General features: G+C 43.5%; 1 protein-coding gene across 4 annotated transcripts; it reads left to right on the forward strand.

Moving 5' to 3' along the window:
• The first annotated feature begins 1,968 nt into the window (after window positions 1-1,968).
• Window positions 1,969-22,321, forward strand: TPM1 (tropomyosin 1). 4 transcript variants are annotated; one of them, XM_075045503.1, is made up of 10 exons: window positions 1,969-2,276; window positions 3,227-3,352; window positions 9,686-9,819; window positions 11,066-11,183; window positions 11,633-11,703; window positions 12,511-12,586; window positions 13,150-13,212; window positions 13,476-13,545; window positions 14,838-14,916; window positions 16,411-16,620. In XM_075045503.1, the coding sequence occupies exons 1-10, from the start codon at window positions 2,163-2,165 to the stop codon at window positions 16,412-16,414; spliced, it is 855 nt and encodes a 284-aa protein (XP_074901604.1). In that variant the 5' UTR covers window positions 1,969-2,162; the 3' UTR covers window positions 16,415-16,620. The 4 variants fall into 4 exon arrangements, with proteins under 4 accessions (XP_074901604.1, XP_074901605.1, XP_074901606.1 ...); XM_075045504.1 differs by lacking the exons at window positions 14,838-14,916; window positions 16,411-16,620 and adding an exon at window positions 21,552-22,321; XM_075045505.1 differs by lacking the exons at window positions 1,969-2,276; window positions 3,227-3,352 and adding an exon at window positions 5,628-5,774.

Consider the following 22,321-nt stretch of genomic DNA (forward strand, 5'->3'; position numbering starts at 1 on the left):
GGATGAATGAACAACATTATCTGTATAGGAGAGAGATAATTTCACCCTCTAGAAACATTTTACTTCATAATTTTTACTATTATTACTATTATTTTACTATTATTGTCATAGGAGTTTGGTTATGAAACCAGTGCAGTGAGAAAGGAATGAAGTGAGAAATCATCTTTTCTCTAAGTAGGCATAAGGAAAGCTTCTACTTTGCCAGTGGTCTCCGGTGCTCTCTAGTAGCAATGCACAGGAATCCCTGCGCCTAGTTGCAAGCCTCTCTGAACTTTGTATAGTTCATAGCTGAATTCAGAGTATGGCCTTTTCTAGTAGGGAAAGGTAAGGTAACTGTTAGTCTGAACCCTGATCAGGGGGCTTTGCTATCTTGTAGAGCTGAAGCTTTGTGATGCAGCTTGTTTAAGCTCTCTAGGAGCTGGCTTCCAAGACCTGCTTTATCCAGCCCTTATTGCCCTGGCAAGTACAGCGGGCCGGAAGCCGTAGGACATTCCCTCCTGCTGCAAAGTAACATCAGTTCAGCTGATCCAGTGACAGCACCGGGGAGGAATTTTCTGCTGCAAGTACTGAGCGCAGACAAAGAGGCTGCTTAATTTTCTCTTTGTGCAACCCAAATCCTGTGGGGCTCGTGCACATCCATGTACTTTCTGCACTGTACAAGGGAGCGTGCGTCGTGGGGACAGAGCATGTTGTGTCTTGCTCGCTGTGCTGATGAGACTGTGAGAGACCCGCCAGAAGCGAAAATAGGTCTCCACTTAATTATATGTTATTTTGTTAATTGTCTCTCTCTCTGCTGCCTGTCTCTCGGCATTGCAGGCGGACAGTGCAAGCTGCCTCTCCAAGCCAGTTTCTCTGTCCCAGCTTCTCCTGGGCTCCATCCCTCGCAGCTCTGGCTACTCCCAGGAGGGCAGCTGACCTGCCACTGTCTCAGTTGAGGGGCACTGTAACTCTCCTCTGCTTTTTCTTTTCAGTTCAGTGTTTGCTCCCCTTGCATGTGCAGCAATGAGGCACATCTCCCTGCAAAGCCAGAAGTCCCGGTGAGGTTCTTGCAGAGGAGGGCGGTAAACATGGGAAGCGTTCGCAGCCGCTGGCAGCTCTGCTCTGCCCCGGCACCGCCTGGGGAGGAGCGGAGAGCCCTCCTGTGCCCCCGATGGACACCTGCCCCGGGGGTCTGGGTCGCACCTCAGCCCCTTGCCCCTCGGTGTGGGTCCTGGCGGAAGCTCTGCCCTGCCCGCAGCACTGCCCGCCCGGCCAAGGCCTCGCCGCGAAGTCTGGTCTTCGTGCTCGGCGCTGTACGGGCCGGCCCAGCGCCCCGCCGCCCGCACTTGCTGCAGCCTGACCGTTCAGTAGAGATACCCCCTCCTCCTCCTTCCCTGCCTCTGGCTGCCGGGGGGAAGGTCTTAGAACGCATTCGCTCCGTACGTGCATGCAGTTAACCCCTTACTGCCCTTCCAGCCGCCCCCCGCAGCCCCGCGTGTTCCCCTGCCGTCTAGTGCGGCCGGCTCCGCCACCCTCCTGCTTTAAAACAGATTTATTTCCACGGGTGGGGACGGCTCCAGCACGGGGCTGGTGTCACCCAGACTCCCTGCGCGCCCCGAGCAGCCTGCGCGGCGGTCTCCTTCGCTCCCCGGGCGCCGGCTTGCTGCTTTTTTTTTTTTTTTTTTTTTTTTTCCTCCCAGGAGTAGCAGCGAAACGTCCCGTCCTGCCTATTTGGAAATGGGAACAAATTGCTCCCCCGCCTTACCTCGCCCATCGCATCCCTTATATAGTCATATCTACGGTCAAATGGCAGGCAGCAGCGAATGGGAGCACTGAGCCTCCGAAAAAAGTCGGGGGGGAGTGAGAGAGGGAAAGGGGTAGGGACGAACGGAGGAGGGAGGGGAAAAAAAAAAAAACCTTTCCAAAAAAGTATTGGATGTCTTGAGGAATGCAGTCAGCCCCCTGGGAAAGTACATATCTGTGAGGCGCTCCCTGCCCGCCGCTTGCACTCCGCCGGCGCCCCGTCCCGCACGGATCAGCCCCGCCGCCCGGCAGCTCCGCACCGCTCCGCGCCGCTCCCTCGGGGGCCGCGGCTGGGTCTCGGACTCGGGGCTGTCCCGTACTTTTCAAGTTTTGCTTTCGGGTGCAACTCGCGCGGGGACGCGCCCTAGCCCACCGCCGCCATGGATGCCATCAAGAAGAAGATGCAGATGCTGAAGCTGGACAAGGAGAACGCCTTGGACAGAGCCGAGCAAGCCGAAGCGGACAAGAAGGCGGCGGAGGAGAGAAGCAAGCAGGTCTGCACCATGGGCCCAGGCCCGCGCCGGGGCGCAAGTCTTTCCAGACGACTCATTTCTCTCTCTTCTCTTCTTCTTTTTTTTCCCCCCCAATATACCTTGTTGTATTCCCCCCTCTTCATCCCCTGCAGAACTGGTTGAACTTTTCCTAAGACGGAGCTTCACCCTGGCAGCCCCTGGCTGGAGGTTCCCGGGGGTCCGGCAGGAGGTCGTTCTGCCTGCCCCCAGCACCCTAGCTAGGGAGCGGGGCCCTGGGACAGCCGCATGGCCTCTCTGCCTTTGTCATAGGGGCATGGCTGGGAGAGGCTGCCTCGAGCACCTGGTTAGCAATGGACAGCCGTGCTGCAATTTGGCATAGGACACTTAAAGCTGTGTTTGCCGCCTCCAGCACCACCCATCAGATTTGTCTGATTCCAGCTGCCCCCCCCCAGATGTGTATCCCATTTTCCTGGCCTTCTCCAACCCCCCTTCTTTACACCTGGGGCTTTATTCATTTGGGGGAGGGGGATGCATTGGTGGCACATTTCTGAGAGATCCTGAAGGAGGAGGGAGGAAGGGAAGGGATTTAAAAATTTATTTCCCATTTTTCTAAGCCCAGGGAGAAACATATTTGTGCATTGTATTTCCTCTTCTGCACCTAGTTAGAGGATGACATTGTGCAATTGGAAAAGCAATTGCATGTGACGGAGGATGCAAGGGACCAAGTGCTGGAAGAGCTACACAAGTCTGAGGATAGTCTCCTCTCCGCAGAGGAGAATGCTGCCAAGGTATCGTGCCCTTGCCACAAGCAAAGAGAATCTAACTGTCTCTCCTTCTGTCTCTCTCTCTCTGTCTGTCTGTCCTTTTCTGTCTCTTCTGCACTCGCACTTCTCCGTTTGCACGATCACGTTGCCTGCTGCACCTTTTCCTGCCCGCCCTCCCCTCTCCACCACTTTCCACCCGTATCACAGCTGGAGGACGAGCTGGTGGCTCTACAAAAGAAGCTGAAGAGCACTGAGGATGAGCTGGACAAATACTCCGAGTCTCTTAAAGATGCACAGGAAAAGTTGGAACTGGCTGACAAAAAGGCCACAGATGTAAGTTATCCCCATCCCTTCCACCACCACGCCAGTACAGAAACCACACACTCCCTCTGCGCAGGACAGCCAGGACTCCTACCAAGCAGCTCTCCAAAGCTTTGCTGAGGGCAGAGTCCAGGCACCTCCTGGGCAGGGAGGTGGGAAACACAGCACTGCCTCCTTGCATGAGGTTTGCACACTGTCAGAGGCATTTGATTGGGTTTCTGCTCACTCGACGTGTGCTTTTAATGTGTACTTGCCATTCTAGACGTGAAAGTAAAGAAAGGGTGGATTGTTGGTTCAGGTGATGGGGAAAATGGCTCAGGCTGGAACATACTATCTTGATAGTGAAACAGAAGCAGAGAGTTAATAGCAATTAGATCTAGGAGAGGGAGATCCAGAAGAGCAAGGGCTGCTAGTTCTGTCTTCAAGAGAGCTGTTCCTAGGCATGCATGTGTTAGAACTGCTGCTAGATACTAGTTTGGCTCACTCACTGGTCCCTGAGTTAAAAGATCCTCTCCTGTTTTTTTTATTTCTGGAAATCACTGGAACTGTTTCACTTGTCAAAGAAAAGTCCAGTCTCATGTGAGAGAAAATCATCTGGAAGATGATACTTGCTAGGTTTGCAGTTCAGAGGACAGGGATCCTGGGAGCAAGCTGGGAGATATATATAGCTCAGCACTTTATATGGTAATAATGCAAGAGCTTGTGCCTCTCCCAGGCCCTCATCCCACCCACCTGTCTGCCCCTGACATGCATTTAATGTATTGCATGCATGGAACCATGCGAGTTTATTGTCTCTGCATTTAAGGTCCAGATCTCTATGGCTGCTGCTGTACAATCCAATTCTCTCTGAGTAAATCTCAGGTCTGAATTACAGGATTAGGTGAAACCACAGTATTTCCAAAGCAATGACCATGCTTTTCCTATAACTCAGCTTTAAAAGTTAACCTCAAAGCCATAATAAAAAGAGGAGTTGCCACAGATGAAGTAAGCCAAGTATTTAGGGGAGGAAGAATACTTTTAGAAGGGGAAGTGTTACAAAACCAACTTTGCATGAAAGACAACATGCTTTTATCTTATTTTACTTCTAAAATGAACAAAGGATAAAAAAAGGCTTAACTTCAGCATGGCAATTAAGTTGTACAGCTTTGAAAGAACTCAAGAACTTAACAAACATAAGCGTGCATAGAAACGGGAGAGAGGGGTTCTGCATGTAATGCGGATCAGATGTCTGTCTTCTTCTGTGTATGGCTGCATAGATGAGAGGCAGCTTCCTAGCAGGACATTTATTTAACTTGTTCAAAGGAGCCGCATATAGATCCAGGGGAGATATTCCTTATAAGGAAAAGTATGCAGACTATTTGGAAAGAGCTCGCCTAGGGTGAAGGCAGGAGAAATGCTACTAGATTCCCTTTTTGAAATGAAAGGTCTTCCTAACCAATCCTATTTTCCTTTGCTGGAAAACAGCATCTGAAAGCTAGTTGAGGGCAATTTTATTTGCAGTCATCCCTCAGGTAGAGGGTAGGCAACTGGCTGGCTTGTTTTCATCAAGGTAAATGCTGTATTTAATGGCATGCATTGAATACGTCTGACATTTTAAGGGCGTCTTTGGTTTTTTGGCAGTGCAGAGTATCTTTGGGGCATTGCAGTTGACCCAGTATTTGCCCTACTAGTTTGGATAGTTCCAAGCCTCAGGAAGAAGGCACAGGCAGGGGAGGGCGTGCCGGCTCCCTGGGGCGGACTCGCCTTCCACGGGGGGATGAGGAAACCTTAACTCGCCGGTATCACTCACCTCGCAAAAACCGGGCACATCCCCTAAGCCACCTCACCTGGGAGGGGGGCAGCCGCAGCTCCCTCTCCCCTTCCCGTGTCTCAGGAGCTAGGCCAGGTGCAGCAGCGGGGGGGCGGGTTGCTCGGTGTCCTTTTTTATTACGCTCATACCGGAGCGGTTTGGGGGAAGATAGGCGGGCCCCGGTCCCGGGACGGTCCGCCGGAGCCTTGGGGCGCTGCGCCGCCAGGGGGCGCCGTCGCACCAGCGCGCCCACCTGGAGACGGCCGCCGCGCCCCGGTCCCCACGGCCCGGCCCTGCCCCGCCGCGCCGCCGAGCCCGTCCCCGGCTGGGGCCTGCCTCTCCCTGGAGCCTGCCTCCGTGCCCGCCCCGGCGGTGAGCCGCGCCGCGCCACTCCCAGCTCGGTGCCGGCAGCCCCGCCCCGGTGCGCGGTGCGTTGCGGCGCGGGGGGACTTCCGGGGCTAGAGCGGGCTGGGTGGGCGGAGGGAGGCGGTGCAGGCCGGGCGAGAAGCGGCTATGGCGGCGATGAGCTCGCTGGAGGCCGTGCGGAGGAAGATCCGGAGCTTGCAAGAGCAGGCGGACGCCGCCGAGGAGCGGGCGGGTCGGCTGCAGCGGGAGGTGGACCAGGAGCGGGCCCTGCGGGAGGAGGTAGGGCCGCCGGCTCGGCTCGGCTCGGCTCTGCCCGATTCGGTTCGGCTCGGGGGCCGCGGCCCCGTGGGAGCGGGCGGGGGGCCGCCGGGGGGGACGGCTGACCCTCGCTGCTCCCCGGCCGGGGGGTCGGGCGGCTGCTTCCTTCGCCGCCGTCGCCTCCTCCCACAAAATGGTTACCTGCCGGCCGCTGCGGTGCCCCCTTCCCCGCGCTGCGGGCGGAGGCCGCTGCTCCCGGCGGGCAGGCCCGGGGCCGCAGGTGAAGAGAGGGTCACTGCGGTCTTCGGCCCGGAACGCTGTGCTCCGCGGCTCGGTAGCCTCCGTGGTGCGTGGGGCAGGGAAAGCTGCGGTGCCGGAGTAGACCACGCTAGGTCTGCTGGCCAACAGCAAAACGCGAAGCTGGAATGAGGTTATATTTAGGCGAGATGTTTGAGATTGGATGCTTTGTGTTGGGTTCTGAGCAAGCTTTTATGATTTTTTTTTTTTGTTTTTTTTTTTTTTGCAAGTGCTAGTTGTCTGCTTATCCAGTCCAAACGAGTTCAGTTCTGGGAAGTCGGCATGCCGACTGTTAAGAGGTTATGTACTTAGGACTGAACCCGAGATGGCCACACCCGAGTACTTACCCACAGTACCTGAAAACACCACAATGCTGTGATCATATGGCTCCTGTCCCTATACATCTGTAGTACGTTTAGCTTGTCAAAACCCCTAGCTAAGATGGGAAAGGAACAGTAGGCATCGTTTTAGGCAGAGACTCACATAGCGGAGAGGTGTAGTTATGGGTGGCAGTTACAGCAAAACACTGATAGGGCTGTTGTTTGCCTCACCACTGACCTTGGGGAATTCTAGCAGCTGTAACTTAATGTTTGCTGCTATAAAACGCACAGTGTCCTTTGCGGTGGTTTTAGTGTCTTCAGTGGTAGCATACAAGTGACGCAAAAGAACAAATTTCTTATTTGTGTAGTTTGTTACAACAAAAGAAATGGTGATTATTGGATTTCCTTATAATGTGGGACTTTCTGCACATTCTGGGTAGCAAGTTCAAAGGAAGAGCCTTCTGATTACTTGCAGGTGATCTTCCCAAGGAGCAAAATATGTCTCCTTATGCTTGTGTAACTACTGTATTCTTGCAAATCACTTTACTTACCCTTTTTTTTCAGTGAGGGATCATGTCACAGTCATTAACTTGTTTCATAAGGGTTTCTGTCTTTAAAAAAAACTGTAGTCCTCTAAGCTTTGTGGACTAATGGAGTAAAGGACACTAATTTTTCTACTTTCAGTAACATGTGTTGTTTTAAACAATGTATTAAGGGATTCCCGTTAAAACGGGGAGGTTTGCTGTTACGTTTTGTGGCAGAAGGAGTAGCGCTGGAAGAGTGATTACAGCTTGCTGGTAAAGTCTTCCCATTAGAGCTTGGCCACATTGCTATAAGGCTTAGGATCCTACAGGTTAATGTTTATCTCTTCCCTGGAGCTGGTTTATGTGGATGATGTGGAATTTGCAGAGTACATTTACATGGTATTTAAGTTTTTGGAGGGGTGAGTGCTGGGGTGAATAAAGGCAGAAAACTGAACTCACAGGCGAGTGTAGACCTGTCCCTCTTCTATAATGCTAGCTATGTATGGATATTTTTATTGCCACAGCTGTATTTCTGCATGCTTGAGAAGGGAGGCTTTAAGAATGTTGCAGCAAGCAAGCTGAGGTGTGAATCTGACCCTTCCCTTAGTGTAATACCTTCATGTATAGCATGTGACCAGCTAGGGTTGTTCTGGGTTTTTGGTGGGTTTTTTTTTCTTCCTGTGCAAGGTACAGATACGCAAACAATGAAAAAGCTAAAGTTGTGGTCAAAACATATCACAGGTTACAGCTTTTGATTGTTAAACCAGATCGTTAAAAGTTTCAACACGGTGACTAGCAGCCATTGCTTTAAAAAAGAATCTCTTCTGTTTTCAGTGCATGCATCTCAAGGGGCTACTGGTAATCACATTTTCAGAATACATTTTTCTTCCTTCTTCTGGAAAACAGAATCTCTCTTACAACAGTAATAATTAACACCTGATGGTAACTTATCCATGTCATCGCTCATTGTAAAAATATGTGGTGTATAAGTGCTATGGCAAAACCGCAGAAGGTTATGTTTGTTAGCTGTGGGAGTGCCCCTTAATGTCACTGGGGTTTTTTCCTTCCTTACCATATAAGGAGAGAAGTCCTGCTCTGCAGAAGAATAACTTGGGCCATATAAGGCTGTTTAGTAAACCCTTATTAAGTTACTGGAGCAGGAAGTAAAAACTTGAACTTTAGTCACCCTGTGTTTTCTAAGCATATTGTATGCTCTTATCATGATGAGGAGTCTTGACATGATAATAATTAACTTTTAACATTACAAATTTCCCAAGGGTAGCATTTATGAAAGGTGGTTTTCTTTCTCAAATCAGAATGTTCAAATTCTTACTGTTTACAGCCAGAAGTCTGAAAATACAAGTTTGGAGTACTGCTGCTTGATTACACAGCTAAAGATTTTATATTTGGGTTAATGTGGATGTCTAAAGATGAAGTCTCTTCTACTCCTGGTTCTACATGTTCGCTGTCAATACTTGTTAATGTTCAAATACGTATTTGCTTCCCTGTTTATGTGTTACTTCCAATCATTCTAGTGGGGCAATGTTACTCTTATGTCAAAGGTGGTTTCACTTGTCTGGTGTGTAAGTTATTCTTTCTTGTATTATGTACAACAAAATTTTAGCTGTGGTCAACTATACCCAGCTGCTTCTGGTTAGTAAAAGCAACAAATAGCAGTTCCTTAAATTTTTATTTAAAGACAAAGTACCAAACTGATACTTCTGGTATCTACTTTTGATAGAGGGTTGGTTCTCCCCCAGCCCAACATCATAGGAAATTCAGATGTGTACTTCCTCATATATAGTAAGATCATTTTCATTACTAATTAAGAATAACTGTTATTCTTGAAAGTAATTAACTTTTTAGAATAATGACCTTTTATATATATTTTGAGCTTAATATCGTTTTGAAAGAAGTAAAGTTTAATAATGAGGTTACTATGAGAAGGCTGTTTTAGAACTTACTTGGCAAGTGTAGGTTTGAGAATGTCGGAAGTAAAAGCTTGTAATGAAAAGAGGCAGATGAGTTGCTGCAAGTGTTATACAGAAGATTAAGTGAACAGGTAATGCAAGAAAGGCAAATCTGGGGAAAGTTTGAAGATGGTAGTATGGGGAGGAGGGGAGAAGTTTGAAGTGATTGTTGCCTGTACCGGGGGCCTTCTGGGATGTAGCCTCTGCTGGTGCCTTCTTTGTCAGCTGTTGCATAGCTTGCCTGTAAACAAAACTTGTGAGTATTTGGGCATTTCTTAAATGTTCTCATGCTCTCTCTTGTGTCAGCTGTCTCATCACAAATGCTGATCTAGGTGTATTTTTGCATGTTTACACTGAACCCTTCTTATGGAACTTGAGGAAATTCTTATCAAAATATGGCAAAAGGTCATAATTAAGGAATTTGGGATAACATAGAAGGATGGGGTAATTAGTTTGTGTTGATTTGATTTTTTACAAAAACGGGGGAGGGAAGAATATAATTAGTTAGTGTCTGCAAATACAATAACAGAAAATATTTGGGAAATGATGCATAATTCTTCCAGTGCAGTTCTTTCTAGTACAAATTGTACAGTCCTTAATGTGCTTCACTTAAAAGAAGCATTAATCACTTTTTCCTCCATTAAGCAATAACCTCACAATTCAATGAGGGCATGTACATCTCTGTGTATGGCCTTTTTAGTGGATGAAGTCAGAAATTACTGAAGTGCTGTTAAATGGCACTAGCAGGTATGTGGGATAATCTTTCACAAGAGGTGATGTGTGCCTTATTATGAATTAATTTCTGTTTTCCCTGTGCTTAGGCTGAGAGTGAAGTAGCTTCTCTGAACAGACGCATCCAGCTGGTTGAGGAAGAGTTGGATCGGGCTCAGGAGCGCTTGGCTACTGCCCTGCAGAAACTGGAGGAGGCCGAGAAGGCTGCAGATGAGAGTGAAAGGTGGGTGGGGCCACTCTTGAATGGATTGTTACTCTTATGACAAAGATGATAATTGCCAGTGTGTGGGTTGGGGAAGTAAATTAAACCACTCCTATATTTCTGAACATGTGTAATCCACTCTTCCTTTGCCTACATGGACTTGAGTTACATCTTGTCTGTAGGGATGTCCAAAATGTGTAGGCTTGAATTCTCTTTCGTGTCTCAATTGTAAAGATAGGATTTAAGTGGGTTAGGGCTTTTGGTGTATCATGCCACATCCTGGAAAAAACTACCTGGCCCAGCCCATCCTTCTGTATTTGGAAGACAACTTTTTGAGGGTGATCTGTACTTTTGTGTTGTTGGGTGATTCTTGATTTCATTGTGGGTAGAAAAATCTCCCCTGGAGAATAGTAAAGTGCTGGAAGAGGCTTTGGCTCTTCTGTTGGTGAGGTTGGTACATGAAGGTGAGCAAAGGAGTGAGAGCATAATCCCTTCAGATTTAGGCTGTGATTTCCAGAAGTACTTAATATAAGTTAGGAACTCAAGATTTGTGGCTTTGGAAGATCATCTTTTTTACTGCTACAAATTGTATTTTATATCTGTGATAGTGCCTTTTATTGGGAAAGAATCCTTTATATTCTGCATATGTGTTTCTACCTCACTAACAACACAGCCTGTTGAAGAGTGCCTGAGACTTTTGTGAAATAGTTAAGAGAATTAGGGTCAAACATGCATGGAAGGGGCAATACACGATGTTTCCTGTTATGAAGGAGTTAAATTTTGCTTATGCAGAGCATGGAGAGCTTCAGTGCTCTAGGGCTCTGACGTGGCAAAACTCAGAGAAATCTGTCTGGCCCATAAACATAATGCCTGTCAGTCCTGCAGGGCTTGTAACATGCTGCTTCACAGTAAGTGTAAAGGGACAGATGTCTTTTGCCATCTTATTAGGTCTTCAGAAGCAAGACCCTTTATTTACCTTTCTATAAGATCGATTTTCTTTCAATTTAAAATGAAAAAGAATAGTACAGCTGAACTGTGGTAAGAGCTAAACAAATTAAATTTTCTTTCTTCCTAAGACATGCTTCTTTCCTTTGAACTTCTGAAGTGTGAATGCACAGGACTAGGTCTATGGTGTGAAGAATCAAGTATCTGATGTGCTTTGTTCACCTTAATACACCTGTCTGAAAGTCGCACTCCAGTAGTAGTGGAGCTGGAGATAAACTGGCAAGCCCTGAACCTTGCATTTCCTGTTTTTCACGTCTTTCAGAGGAATGAAGGTCATTGAAAATAGAGCCCAGAAGGATGAAGAGAAGATGGAAATCCAAGAGATCCAGCTTAAAGAAGCTAAGCACATTGCTGAGGAGGCTGACCGCAAGTATGAAGAGGTCAGTTCTTGAGTGCAGGTCATCTGTTTCTGAAGCCTTTTAGGCTGTGCCTGTAATTCTTGGTTTTTTCCCCTTTGCCTTTTCAGTTCAAAAGGTCACAAACACCACTCTTTGCAGCTGTGGAAGGAAAAGTGGGCACCCGGATACCTCAGGGAACAAGGTGGCAGGAGATCTGTGCTCAGATCTTTGCATGAAAATGGTTGAGAGTATTCCCTGGTCTCTTAAGGAGAAAAGTATTTTTAAGTTGCTTTTCGGTGAATGAAAGAGAGGTTTTGAAAATGTCAGACAACAAAGACTCAAATGAATAATGAAGATGTCACATAATCAAAACTCATGGGTTGACCAGAAAATGGGAAGAGGCCCAACTGCCTGCTTTGTAGGTCCTAGAAACAGGTAATGTGTGCTGCAGCAACATAATATCCCTGATTGTCATTTGCCTTTTCCTGTAGGTGGCTCGTAAGCTTGTGATCATTGAGAGTGACCTGGAGCGGGCTGAGGAACGTGCTGAACTATCAGAAAGGTAAGTGCCCCGAGATGTGTGTGAGGTGCTACAAGACAACTGTAACAGCATGAGACATTGGCAGTACACTGTGTGTTCAGCTCAAAGCTATGTTTTCCTCATTTACTCTAATGGTTGAAATAAATGGTCAACACCAAAGTAAATGTGTTCATATGTGTGTGCGCGTGTGTTTTGTCACTGCATGCTGTACCTGCACACTGATTTTGTGAATGGCTTTTGTGCATTTCATGTGTTCACTAACAGCCAAGTCCGACAGCTGGAAGAACAGTTAAGAATAATGGATCAAACCTTGAAAGCATTAATGGCTGCAGAGGATAAGGTACTGATACTAATAAACAGTTTTTAGGTTTAACTGCAACCCAAGTCTTTCAGCTTCCATAGCCGGTTAGCTCACTCAGTAGTAACAAATTACGTCCTCACTACACTCTCTACTCTCTTTGCATCTTGCTTTGGTGGTTTTCTTTGGTCTCTTTTTTGTTTATTCATTTTTACTTTTAAAACTGATCTCTTGTGCAGCCAAAAAGAAGCTGAACTGTCTCACGTGTAAAGGCTATGTAAATATTTCTGTGTAAGCCAAGGGCTGTAGATAACTTCTGTCTGGTTGTCATCGTAATGTGCACTTGAAATGGAATTTGGCATTGTAAGAGTTGCTTTCAATCTGTGATGGATTCAGCTGCTTTTGAGGCCGTTCTTTTGCTCTGTAATTGTTTTCATTTTTCTCTATCTTTTCCCCCTATTTTCTCCTGTTTCTTTTGCTTGACTGAATCTTCCATCCGCCCCTTTCCTGCCTTCCTTCCGAAATAACAGCAAATGTGCTGAGCTTGAAGAGGAGTTGAAAACTGTGACCAACAACCTGAAGTCGCTGGAGGCTCAGGCTGAGAAGGTAGGCTAGAGACTTATGTGAGAATGTGTCCCTTATGTTGTCACGTTGTCATCTGGATTGGCCTGTGGGGTTTTCTTTACATGCTGATCGCTTTGCAGCATTTCAGCAAGGCTGTTGTCAGTAGAAGCATTTGGACTTGCAACTCAATTCATATTTGGCTTTTATTGGAATCTAGCATTCCTTCTAGTTCCAAATAGGTCAGTATTATTTGACCACGTTCTGTTAAGTAGTCTGACAGAATTAAAAATTATTTATAGAACGTCCCTCAAAATGGCACTTGTGTGCTAATATTAAATTTCTTCAAATACCACTCCTCTTTAAAACTGTAGTACTAATTTCTACTCAAAGTTCCCACCATATAGCACTGGAATATAACTCAAGCTAAGTTTGGATCTTGTAATAAACTGTGTATTACCACAGTCTGGTAAGTGGAATTAATTTAGTTATACCCATGTTAGTTTCTTGTATGCAGTTGATCTATTAGAAGAGAGTCTCAAATGTGGTATTTTTTCCTATATTGAGAATACCTGGTCTAATATCAGTGATCCTCTTCTTATTTACAGTACTCACAGAAGGAAGACAAATATGAAGAGGAGATTAAAGTCCTGACTGACAAACTGAAGGAGGTAAAATTAGAGCTGTTCTTTACAACGGATCTTCCAATGCAACTTTGATTCTTTTACTATAAACACTACTTTGATGCTTTAAGGATGAACGCGTCATTTTGGAGACAATTTAGTGTTAAATGTCCCTCCTAAAAATTAATATTGCCTTATTTATTATTTGTCTCCTGTCATTGTACTTTTTTCCTCATTTGAATTGTTGCTCCTCTATTCTTAAGTACTATGTGTGTGTTTCCTAAAGTAGTCTGTATTTGTCTCAACTTCAGGCTGAGACCCGAGCTGAATTTGCTGAGAGGTCAGTAACCAAGCTGGAGAAGAGCATTGATGACCTAGAAGGTATGGGGTTTTATTTTTCTCACTTACTATAGAAATACAGATTCTTTATTCTACTTTTTTTTTTTTAGTACCCAATTCTACTCGCCTAACTTGTCCTGCTTATATAAATGGGTCTGCCTAAAGAGTACAATATGCAAAATGTTTTCCAGTTGAAATGTATTGATAACTTAAATGCTTCAGGTGAACAGTGTTTTGCTTTTGCCTGTTCCTTTTTCTCTCACGTTCTCAAGACTCCTTTCATTTTTTTTGCTTTATACTCTTATACTTGGAGGTACGTAAATGTATAGGGTAAAAGATCAGATGATAAGTATTATTATTATCTTACTAAAAAGCTGATGAAGAGCTGTGTTATGTTTATAATAATTAGGAATGTAGCACGCTAACCTAATTTATTACTGCGATAAGTGTGGGTCAGGGCAGGCATTCTGTGACGTAGACCAGTTGCTGTTTTTCAGTAAAGCTAATGGTTTGTATACATAATCAGGACAGCTTATTTAACTTCAGTGAGTTTCTTTGAAGGTTTTGATAAGTCTTCTAGAACTGCATTAGAGTAGTAGAATGTGCTTTCTCCCTCTGGAGAAAATAATTCAGTGGTGCTTTGTAATTAAAAGTTACATGGAGTTTACTATTTAGATGCATTACTCTAAGTTTAGGATTTTAAGAAGCTTAATTGCTTGGCATGGCAGTCTGACTTCTGCATAAAGGGTATGAAATATCTAGGAAGCTGCTGAAAATTTATGATCACTGACTCAGGAAGGAAGCAGAGAAGAAAGGTAAGTGTTTAGAAGGAACAAAAATTGCTGTAAGAAACTGAGTTTATGACATCACACAAACCTGAGTGTTTTTTTAAAAAAATTAAAAAAAAAAAAGTTGGTAGAAAATAAATGGTAGCATCTTCCTTGAGCCCCATTTTTGGATCTTTTCTCCCTAGCTCCTGTGTGCCCTCCTAATGTGCATTAAAACAAAAATCCAGGGCAGTGAAACATGAATTTTGCTTCCCTGGTACACTTTCTTTCCTTTGTTTTCTCTATATCACACATTGCCCCGTGGCAGTGTAGTTAGTGAACTTGTCGCATAAAACTATTCGCTGTTCTTTTTTTTTTTTTTTTTTTAATTCTTCTCTAATTTTGTAATTTTTGTTTTGTTTTGTCTGTTCACAACACGTCTTTCTGTGCGCTCTTCCTCTTTTCTATGGCTTCTGGATGGTATCCCATGCCACCACCTTCACCTTCCATCCCGTGACCACGCTCCATTCCCTTGCACACCTCTGCCTTCCCTTGGGGGAATGTTAGATGAGCTATATGCTCAGAAACTGAAGTACAAAGCCATCAGTGAGGAGCTGGACCACGCTCTCAATGATATGACTTCCATGTAAATGTCTTCCCAGCTTGTGCCTGCACCTGCTTCCCTGCCCTCATTGATTGCGCGGTTCCGGCCTTGTGAAATTATGCTCCCTCTGTAGCGGGAGACGCATTCCTTTAGCGAGACTAGGTGTACAAAATACCATGAACAATTTCTTTACCGTGGCAGAGTGTGGGTGAGTGTTGTGCCTAGCCTGGTAAATACTCATGGTGATTTTGTAAGCTGCTTAATAAGCTTGTGTTTACTGTTTCATTCTGCATCTGCAATCCTTGTGTCTTGTGGTTGCCGTTTGTTTGTAGCGCTGCATTTATCCTTTCAGTTCACCTCTGTTCAAGCATTGTCTGCCAGGCCCATCATGTTCAGTTTACCAAAGAAAATTGCCTCGGTATGAGTTGCATTCAGAGCGTGTTCTTCCACTGTCACAGTTCTTCTCTGGCAGAGTTCCTACAAAAGTTTCAAAGAAATTTAGATTTAGCTGTATTCTCTATTAATGATAGTGGAAAGTGTCTGTCTGAATTTCCTTAACTGCTATGAAAATTTCAACTGTTATCACTAAATTACAAGTGTGGAAATTGATTTAAAATACTTTGTCATTTAAACCCATAAAAGTGACAACTGTAGGTTGCTTCTGCATATTTTGTGGAGGGTAGTAGTAATTTAGTTTGCATATACTGAAAATGCAGTAATATCAACTTAAGTCGTAAGGAGAAAAATAGTGTATTAGGCAGCAGGAAAGCAGGAGAGTGATCAATTGTAAGGTGTGACTAATCCTTGCATTGTTTGATACAAACTGACTCTTCTTCCATCAACCTAAAACTCTGAACAGAGGTCAACTATGCTAAATCCACCTTCCCATGCTCATGCCTTTCACTTGCATGAACCCAGTGCAGTTGACATGGGAAAGAGGAAGAGTTGTGGCTCTCAAGTGCTTGTGAGATGCAGTGTTTAGTCCCAGCATATCTTCTTGGAAGCTAGCATGCTTTCAGCAAGGTATAAGCTTTGCTCAGAGCTTGAAATGTATTTTGCATGCACCCATATTTTAAATGTTTTTTCTTTGCTTTTTTTTTCATCTCTGTATCTGTTCATTACTTCCCTTCCTCTCTCTCCCAACTTTTTAGTAGGGGTCTAATGTTCTCTGCTTTGTATGCTTTGATTTTTTTTTAAATTTTTTTTTTTTTAAATATCTGCCTGCCCACTCCCCCTTCTCCCCTGCTTTTGCTCAGTGGCTTATCAAGCAAATGGATTTCTTTTTTTTTCTCCTCTGTGTACAGAGATTACAGTATTTCTTCAATTTGGGATGTTTCTAAATGGAAAACAAACTTTCAAATGTACTCTACTGGTACATGAGGACATTACTGTAACAATGCAGTCCCAGCATGGCGTGGTGTTTCTCTAGTAGTCATCTTGGCATGCTGGGCTCTGTTGTGCTGTTGCTGCTTTTTTGGAAGTCTTTACTGCACCTTTTTTATTTCCTACCTTATCTCACTTTTTCTTTTCATGCAGATAATTTTCTTTGCTTCACTTCTCCAAAGACATCTTCATCAGGTTGGATAAAACATCTTTCCAAGCTTTGGATGTTTCATGGGTTCACTGTCCTGTCTTCTAGCTTAGTTGACTCTATTCCTCTAGCACCTGTCTCAGAACATGCTCTCTTTGTGCTCTGCTGTACAGAAACTCTACATCTCTCAATGTAAAATAAACATCCCAGCTGTATCCCTTTTGCTATTCCCTTGCCTTTTATTTATTTAAATAACTATTTCAGTTATTAATAAAAAATTGCTTTTTTTGCCATTAGGGGTTTAAATTTTTTTGGTGTTTCCATTTTTTTTTTCTGCAAACAGTCTTGCCTGAATGTTGACAATGCAAAGCCAGTGATAGCAGTATATGGGATGAGGATACTACTCTTGGTATTTTGAGGTCAAAACTGACCAGTTACGATCATAGTCTTTCTCAAAATCTGATGCAGATAAAATGACAAATAGATGAAATGGAAATTGTTTCAGTTGTTGTTAAGCGAAAATCTGCAAGGACACTACTTCCTTGGGGTCACTTGGTCATAGGAGCATGGTTGAGAGAGCAAGTTAAGTCCTTGACACCAGATTTGTCACTTTAAAGTCTGAAATTTTCTCCTAGCTTGATGTGGAAGACTTCCTGTCTTTTATACAAATGTGTGTGTGTGTATTAACTTAAATATTTGAGACAGATTTAAAGGGACAATATCAAAACCTTTAAATTCTTTTTTTCACCCCAAATCAGTCCTTTAAATGTATTTCAAAAAAGTTTCCCCCTTTCTCATACATCGATTGCTCAGCAAAGACATTGCTTGCTGACTTTTTTTTTTTTAAACACAATATACTGCTCGAGTGGTATGATAGAATTGGAAGTTTAGGAGGGAGATTTCCATAGCTTTCCACTCTCTTGCTTAGCTCAGACTTGTGAGTTTGAATTGCAGACTCATGAGAAATGTTTCAGAACTGGAGTAGGAGGACTCATGATTACACTACTAATGAAATGATTCTGCTGCCAAGTAGAACATACAGATTTCAGGTTTGAAAGTGTAAACGTTGGCTTTCAGCTGATTTGGCTGATTCAGGATCAAGCATTAAATACTGACACCTTGCTTTTTTGTACTGTTATTTGCAACTGGAGAGTTTATTGCATTACTTTAACTTCATTTTCTTCACAATGAAGGAAGTTATTTTCCAGTTCACGTTGAAGTGAATCAGTTTAAACTGGATTAATTTCTGATTATGCCTGTCACTGTACGTATTGGTAAAGTTCCTAAGTCACTGCAGCTAAATAAACTCATCATAGCATAGCTGAGTTTTAGTTTTTAGCTTGTAGAATAATGTAAATGTGGATTTCTTGTTCAACTTCAGGATTATTCAGCAGTGCAGTGTAGCCTAGATTTCCTCCTCTCCCCAAAACCTGTTTTCCAAATAAGGCTTGCAAATGGATGTATTATCTTCCCCCCGCCATCCTCAGATAACTTCACATCCCAGTTTTTTAACCCATGACACATGTCCTAATGTTACTGGCTATGGGGAGAAGTCCAAGTACAGGATGTCTCTCGGCAGTCACAGGTAGTCCAGATAATAAAGTTCAATAACTTACTAATCAGCAATTGAGGTACAATAAGTGGGCTTATACACTGTATATATTGGAATTGAGAAGTAAAATGTTTAGTGTGAAGGTTAACCAAATATAATGGGAAGAGCATTTGTAAAATGACTGAAGCTAATGTGGTTAACTTCACAAATGCAAGAGTTATGGGGAATGTGGTCAGCTGTCACTTGTCAGCTGACCCAGGGTAACTCTACGCTACAGCAACTCCAACCCCTTAATCTGTTGTGTGTTTTGGTCTATTGTGGCAGCGGTGTTGGTTTTCCCCTCAATTCCTTGCAATACTGTTGTTTCTTAAGAGAAGTAAAAAAAGCAAAATCCAACGTAGGAACCTGGTAATTTTCAACACAGTAATTTTGAACATCAGTATTTAAATTTTCCCTTTTCCTGCAAACACACATAATCATTTCTCTGCACTGTAGGGTGATGAATTGCTGGACAGAGTACTGGAAATGGGCAATGCAATGCAGACACCCAGGTAGCTGTGTACAGAATTCCTAGCTGGCCCTGCTGCACTGATCTGCTGCACAGAGCTGTTGTGGTTTCTCACTGCAGTGTGTTTCAGCAGTCTTGTCACTGTTGGACCTGACCTGTGCATTATGTTGTGCATCCCACAAGGTCTGGCCATGTGTAGCTAGTCATGTACATGAGGCTTGTTGACAGGAGTGCAAGGCTGGCTCTGATGCCTGATGTCTCATCTGCTGTGCTTGAGGCTGAGCCTCACTGGGTCTGCACCAGAGCTTGAACTCCCTGCTTGGCCTAAGGTGGCTGCCTACAGAGCCAGCCCTTGGCTCTTACCTCTGTGATAAATCGCAACCTAGACAGACTACCTGTGGGTAGTCAAGGGCTGACTGTACACTTGGTAAATGCTTTCCATGCTTTACCTGGGGGTTTTAGTCTCATTCTGGATGTTGAGAAATACTGTAAATCTCTGCCTCAATTAAAGAGAGGAGTTTTCTGTGATGAAGGTAAGCATCAAGTTCTTAGTTCAAATAATGTTGTCATGTTTCAGTAACAACTAAATACGCTTTGCCAAACAAAGTGCAATTTTAGTTACTCTGAGGTTTCCATGGTTTTTTCCATGTATATGTGACATTATCCTGATAAGAGAGACAAGACCCTGTTGTTACCAGCCCAGGATCAGAGCTCTGAAATGTGCCATGGTTTTACTGAGCTGGCTGTTGGAGTTTGGGCTGGGGAGGAAGCTGTGAGGTGTTGCCACTCACCGCCCAAGTATGTCCTACAGACCAGCTCACTGCACAGCTTTGCTATTGCTGTGTCCAGAGCCTGCAGGGGAGCAGGATTTTTGTGGAAGCTGTTAGGAAGTTTGTGGAAAAGAATCAGAAAGGGTCATTTCCTGTAGGGGAATAATCTGGGATCAAGAGGTCAGGAGTGCAGTTTGAATCTACACTATTGGGAATAATATGGACAATTTGAGAAAACAAGATGGTCAAAAACCATCATGGAATGTTCTTTCACTCTGCAGAACAACTCTCGCTAAATGCACTGCCACAACATAGCTGTGGCTGTTCTCTTTGACTGTGAACCATCCTCTCAGCTGTATTTGAGCAACACAGGTTTTCATTCTTCCATTTCATGTTCACCGAATGTTTGGGTTTGTTTTCTTACAAAGTACTACTGGACAATTTAAAGGTCTTGAAGTGTGTTGATACCAGTAACAGAAGTGTGTTTCCCTACCAAAAATACCATTTCAGCTGTCAGATTCGCCAGGAAAGGAGTACGGGTTGAGTCAGACCTAGTGGTAGTTGGCTATCAACATCTCTCCTGCTGTTACTTACCCTGGTTGTGACGCAGTTGCTTTCCCTCCACTGACAGATGAGGTTCCACCACATCTTAAATAGTTTACAAAGAAAAATGTCACTCAAATCTCCCACACACTGTACATACAGATTAAAGCAGAACTTGGTTCTTTTTGGAATATAGCTGCAGTTCTTCCACTTCTATTCTCACCTGTCTCCCAGCTGTTCCCCACAACAGGAGTCTTAGCCAGTTCTTCGTAGGTTATAATAGGTGTTTCTTGGAGTAGCTATTTAATTACTAGTATTCTAGAAACAAAGGTAAAATGTTTTTCTATATGTTACTGAACTGTCTGTGGTGTGACCAGTTTCTTTATTAACTCTTACTTAACTGTTTTCTCTAATCTGTCTTCATTCTGCCTCTTTTTTCCCTTCTAACCTGCTTGCTGCCTGTACAGACCAACTCTACCAGCAACTTGAGCAAAACAGTCGCCTAACTAATGAACTAAAGCTGGCATTGAATGAGGATTAAACTTTAGTGTGACTATATTATTAACTTGTTTAAAAACTGCTTCTTCCAAATTTCATTAAGAATGAATCAGTAAATGTAGAAATAAGCAAGAAACCTAGAAATTGTTTTTTTTCAGGCTGTTGATTCTGTGGTAAATTAATGGAGGAAGTTCTTGGTTTCTGTTGGAAAAAATATGAAAAAGCTTCTTCTGGATGAGGCTTTTCATTATTTGTATGCATATCTGCTTTGGAGGAGCAGTAAGCTCTTTGGCTGTGCAATAGCTCATTTCTTACTTCAGTAAACAGCTACAGCATTTAGCTAACAGTATCCAGAAAGTAACAGCCTGCCTTGTAGAGAGACAGCTTACCTGACATCATAATTGGCCCTGAGATTTTTACTGGAACATGGATGAGAGAAAAATGTTCACAGGGTTCATATTGCCATATTTCAAAACCTACATAAAGGATACTTATAGCTGTTTTGTTTTCTGGAGACTTTAATGCAATAATTTTGTGTTACTATGAATTGGGCTTGTATTTGACTTACAAAAAAACCCAAAACTCCCAGAAAACCCAACAAAACAAAACACCCTAAGAATGGGATCTCCATCTGAAAATACCCCATCAGTTTAAAGGTATGCTTGCATTAGTATGAAGTTACTATTACTGGATTCTGGTAGGATGCAGCTCTAGAAAATTGTGCTCATTTATTGTATCAAACAAGTGTGTTAAATGACTGTCCTATAAAAGTGTGCATGCAGTATAAAGCTACTAACTTCAGTTTTATTTATTTTCTAGAAGAAATAAATTTCTTAAAGGTCACTTCACTGAAGAAGACATTAGTTTTAATTTTTTTGTTCTTTGCAAGTTCTGAATTACATGAAACTTGAAGTATGCAAAGAACTTAAATATTTTCTTTATTACCCTACTAAAAAAAAAAAGCACCATTCACTGTCCCACATTCCTATAAGCAAAGAGTTTCCAGAACATGCAAGAATTGTGTCTCTGTTGGCAGTGCATTTTCTTAACAAATGCAGCTGTAAACAGTTCTAAACTTGCATTACTTGCCATTTGTTTTATTGATTTGGAATTCTCTCTAGTTGTGTTGTCTGGGGACATGGTATTTATGAGCATGCACATTTCTTAACTTTCTAAACCCTTCAATAGAAGTGATGATTGCATGCCTTCATATTCTGAGAATCAGTGCCTCCAAAGAACTGCTATTCATGTTTTAATTTTCTAATTCCACAACAGAGAAAGTGGCGCATGCCAAAGAAGAAAACCTTAGTATGCATCAGATGCTGGATCAAACTTTACTGGAGTTAAACAACATGTGAAAACCTTCTTAGCAGCAACCACATTATTTGTTTTATTATTTTTACACCTGCTTGCCGTGAAACCCCATAAACATGTCTTTATTTTAGTATCACCACAGTCACAAGAACATCTGCTAAATTATCAGGCAGGGGTCAGGGAAACACCAAAATGGGCAAGCCATATGCGGGTTAAGCTACATTACACTATGGTTTAAATGTGCCATTTCCCAATAAAAATGTTACCTACACTTTGTAGAGAGTTCAGCAATTCAGTATGCTTAGTCTTTTGAAGAATCCTAGCTGTGGCAGAAAGTGTCCCACCTCAAGTGCCAACTACGGTTTTTAACAGCAAGCGTGATTCATATTCAGAAGAGATCAGGTGGAAATGGTGCTATTTTGAACAAAACATTCTACTGAAGTCTTCTGTTTGATATCAGACAAGTCAGAAGTTGTCCAGCACAGTAATTTATTTTTATCAGAACGTTATTGATCTGTGAGGATTTGGACTTTCTGTGCCTTCTAATTCAATAAAATGAAGGTATGTAAGTAACAGAGAAAAGTGAAGGCTTCTGGAGGTTTTAAATTGTGTTCTTGCAACTCAATACAGAAGTGTAGGTCAGCATTTCACCTTGAGTATTCATTCGATTGTATTTTTCATGTTGAAATGAAAGATTCAATAAATTCAGGAGAAAACATAAATTTGGAAGA

Source organism: Buteo buteo, chromosome 13 (genome assembly GCF_964188355.1).
Source record: "Buteo buteo chromosome 13, bButBut1.hap1.1, whole genome shotgun sequence".
NCBI lineage: Eukaryota > Metazoa > Chordata > Aves > Accipitriformes > Accipitridae > Buteo > Buteo buteo.

What these genes read in the sequence shown, in the direction of transcription:
- TPM1 (XM_075045504.1), top strand. Translation starts at nt 2,163, where the DNA reads ATGGATGCCATCAAGAAGAAGATGCAGATGCTGAAGCTGGACAAGGAG. An exon ending in CTGACCGCAAGTATGAAGAG is followed by an intron (nt 11,184 to 11,632) that starts GTCAGTTCTTGA and finishes CTTTTCCTGTAG; the next exon opens with GTGGCTCGTAAGCTTGTGAT. An exon ending in CGTGCTGAACTATCAGAAAG is followed by an intron (nt 11,704 to 12,510) that starts GTAAGTGCCCCG and finishes CCGAAATAACAG; the next exon opens with CAAATGTGCTGAGCTTGAAG.